At 34.1% G+C, this 3,739-nt stretch overlaps 1 protein-coding gene across 1 annotated transcript; it reads right to left on the reverse strand.

The window, feature by feature from the left end:
- Positions 1-438: 438 nt before the first annotated feature.
- LOC103405398 (protein SMALL AUXIN UP-REGULATED RNA 51-like) lies at positions 439-1,458 on the reverse strand. The gene has a single exon (XM_008344400.4). The coding sequence runs from the start codon at positions 1,290-1,292 to the stop codon at positions 717-719; it is 576 nt and encodes a 191-aa protein (XP_008342622.1). The 5' UTR covers positions 1,293-1,458; the 3' UTR covers positions 439-716.
- Between the last annotated feature and the right edge of the window lie 2,281 nt (positions 1,459-3,739).

A 3,739-nucleotide genomic window follows, 5' to 3' on the forward strand; every position in this document is an offset into this window, starting at 1 on the left:
GAGATGGTCTGAGGAAAGAGAGAGAGAGAGAGAGAGAGAGAGAGAGAGAGAGAGAGAGAGAGAGGACGATTCGAATGTCAAGCCACAAGAGGAGGCCAAGGTATTTGTTGGAAATTTAGCTTTTGATTTTGATAATCAGAAATTGGCTGAGTTTTGTGAGAGGGCTGGAATTCTCAGGTTGTTGAGATGAGGCTTTGAATTTGTTTTGTAAAAAGTCTTAATTATTAAGGGTATATTAGTACTTTCATATCAATTTTTGGTTATACATATCATAAATTTAAAAAGATTGCTATAATTCTATAGTGTTCAAATTTTGGGTATTTTTTCAAATTTCCCATTTGGCTTGGCTTGGAGTCAAATTTTTGGAAATAATATGTTTTTCCTGTTATCACTAACTCATAGGATGAAAATCACAAAATTACGACATTAAATTTAAACTGAATAATATTTTGGCTCTTCAATTAAGATGAACGTTTCATATCCGTATATGTTGGTGGATACAACATAACTTGGATCTTAATTGAAGATCATCAATCCAACTATTAACTAATAATTTTCATGTAGAACAAGAAATCCACCTTATTAATCCAACCCTAAATCCTCCTCTAAGCACACTCAGCCCTCTTCCATTACATTATCTTCACAAAATAAAGCAAAAGAAAGAAGAAAAAAGATGGGGAAGAACATATAATATCAAACTATATCAAAAGTATTCATCATCTGCACATTTGAGGGTGATGAGATGGTGTAAGCTCACAATCTGATGGAGATGAGCAAAAGCCAATCATGTCTTTCTCTGCATTAATGAATCCAAACTCATTGTGCAAGGAAAACACCTCCCTTTTCTCTTCAACCATTTTCAAGATCTTCTCAAACACTGACACTTCACATGGAATCTTGAGCACACCTGCTTGCTGAAACCCGAATTCCTCTTCGGCTTCCTGGAGCAGAATCCGAAAAGCTTGGTGACCCAAGTACTCAGTTGGGATGATAAATCTCTTCAGCTCCTTCCCAACACACATGGCAAGAAACCCTTTTGGCACGATGTCATTTTGAGCCGCGGAAACGTCTGTGAAGGAGAGTGTTCTCTTGAAGAACTTCATGCTTCTGCTGCTGCCATTGCTGCTAGTACTAGTAGTAGTACTATTGACATTATTCATCACTATGGTATTAGCTGATGAGGAATTGGTTGTGGTGGTGTTCTTAGAAGCATTTGCTAGCTTTTTCCACTTCTTTAGGATCTGTTGGAGCCTAACAATCTCCCTAATCTTGTTAGACTTCTTTGAATCCATGAAGCAGAAATGGGGGCTAGCAGATGCAGAAAAAAGCTGGGTTTTGTGTTCGTTGGTGTAAAGTCTGAAGCAGGTGGCAGGATTTAAAGGAGTTGGGAGGCTTGGAGTGATGAATTGATTGGAATATTTTAATTGTAAGGGGATATTTTATATTGCATTATCATTAAATTTCTGGTACGTCTGCTGGGGCAACTGCCTCAAGAATCATAACCCCATCGAGGTCTTTTGTTGTTTAATCCCTAGGTGGTGCCCATCGGCAGCTGCTACCTTCCAGGTTTCTGAAGCCGGACTATCTCGGTTTTTGCATTTTATTTTACTGCTTTATTTACTCTCCCTCACCGCTTTTTCACCAACACTAGAATATAAGAGAGCGATATGATATCCACACACCTTTTTTTACTTCTCACATACTCTTCTAAATTTCAACCATTGGATCAAATGGATTAAACAATATCAAATGATAGAAATTAATAAGGGATGTGTGAGAAGTAAAAATGGGTGTGTGGATAGCACACCCCTATAAGTAATAGGGGAAATATGAAAAACTAAACCTTTATTCTTCTTCAATAGTTATACATATCCAGTCGAGCCCCATCGAGTAGTGTTTGAATTATACCCTTGAGTGGTTAAAATTTTAAAATTGAGAAAGTCTTTAGCATGCATGTTCAAAATTTGGCTACATTTCAAATTAAATTAATTCAGGTTTTACTATAAACTAGTCTATTGATCATGACAATAATGATTAAATAGCCTTACAAAGATTTGCAACAATATTCCACAATGAAATCTCTCTACCAATTTAAGCTTATAAATAAACATATCCCAAATGGAATCTAGTAGTACAGGGAAGTTTCATTGCCCCTACGAACTCAAACTAGCGTGTTCAATATATACATATATAAATGTTTATCCGTACACTTTTTTTTTCACTAATATTTTGGACAATCCACTCCATTGGATCCCTGCAATTAGTTTATTTTTTATTTTTTTAGATCTATATGTTATTGGATCACACTCACCCAGTTTTTTAGAGAAAATTCTTGCATCAAATTGGAATACATTTCGAAGTAATGTGGTAGAAGATATATCTCGATGGTATATTGCTATACTCATGTAGAATATATCTGATAACAACCAAGCCTTTGTATGTAGTAGAAGATTCATATTTATGAATTAGGAGTTGAGTTACTTTTTACCTCTGACTATGCTCATGCATATTTGGATATCAGAAAACTTTCAGAAGATAGTATTTTCTTATTGCAGATGGTTTTATTAGGCAACTGCCCTTAGGCCATCTCCTATCAAGGGCTGTAGGCCACATTTAGTCTTTAAATTGACAAAATTAACCTCCATTCAAAGGACTAAATAGAATCAGGCTAAGTTTGGCATTAGGACGGGCTAAGTTTGGTCAGAAAGTAATACAATATGAAGAGAAACAAATTATAACCCTGCATGATTAGAAATGAAAAAATTTAGTTCTAAAGGTGGCCTTTAAAATATTAATTTTTACATTTATCGCTCCATAACTGGAGATGATCTTAACACAATGCATCTGGAGTGCTTTGCCAAAATTATTAACTCTCCAAGCTTTTCTGTCTTGAATTTCTTTTTAGATTATAATGTTTTGAGATGCTTAAAAGAACGTGGAAGATGGCACCCAATGGTATTCCATGTGATATGACCTTATTTTAATCGGAAATTAAGGAGAAATGATCAAATAAAATAATGCTTACCCTACAAGTTGGCACGCAGGTACGTATAGAGAACATGGAAGTCCCTTTCATTCTACCTTATATGTTCATTAATTATGTGGCCTTTTCTAATGGTTTGACTAACACTGGATTAATAAATGATTAGTGTAAGGCTTACTTGAAAGTTATGCCCAAGTTTCTCTATTTGATATCATTAGGGAACTAAACTGATATTGACTTCAATGCTATGCACTTTGTAGAGTCTAGTGGTATTCTTCTCCAAGTATATTCAATCATGTTCTTTATTTTTTAATTAAATTTTAGCTAAGTAGCCTAGAAAGCTATTTTAGGAGCTCGATCTATAAAAAAATTATTCCAACCATACTCTCTAATTTTATTTATTTTTTTGTTGAGGAAAATAATTATATGGAGGTTAGTTCAACCAATAGAAATAGAGTTTTTTTTCCAAAAATTTATTAAAAAAAAAAATTAATGTTAGAGGAGCTCTTAAGATCTTCTTTCTCACTCTCTAGATTTAGAAGCATGATAGAGATTGTGATTAATAGAGATGCAACTTTTCACATCTTACTAAATTTTAGTTAGTCAAACTATATTTAATCCCATTTTACGAGAAAATTTTGTAGAGTGGTTAGTTTGCACCGTCGAGTGGCACTACCAACAACTAAAAATTTGCCATACAGTAGCTTTGGTGATAATTATACCATATATTCACTTTTAAAATTTCCATAATTAATA

The sequence above is a fragment of the Malus domestica genome, chromosome 17 (assembly GCF_042453785.1).
Source record: "Malus domestica chromosome 17, GDT2T_hap1".
Lineage (NCBI taxonomy): Eukaryota > Viridiplantae > Streptophyta > Magnoliopsida > Rosales > Rosaceae > Malus > Malus domestica.

Coding starts and splice junctions, on each gene's coding strand:
- LOC103405398 (XM_008344400.4), bottom strand. CDS start 1,292: ATGGATTCAAAGAAGTCTAACAAGATTAGGGAGATTGTTAGGCTCCAA.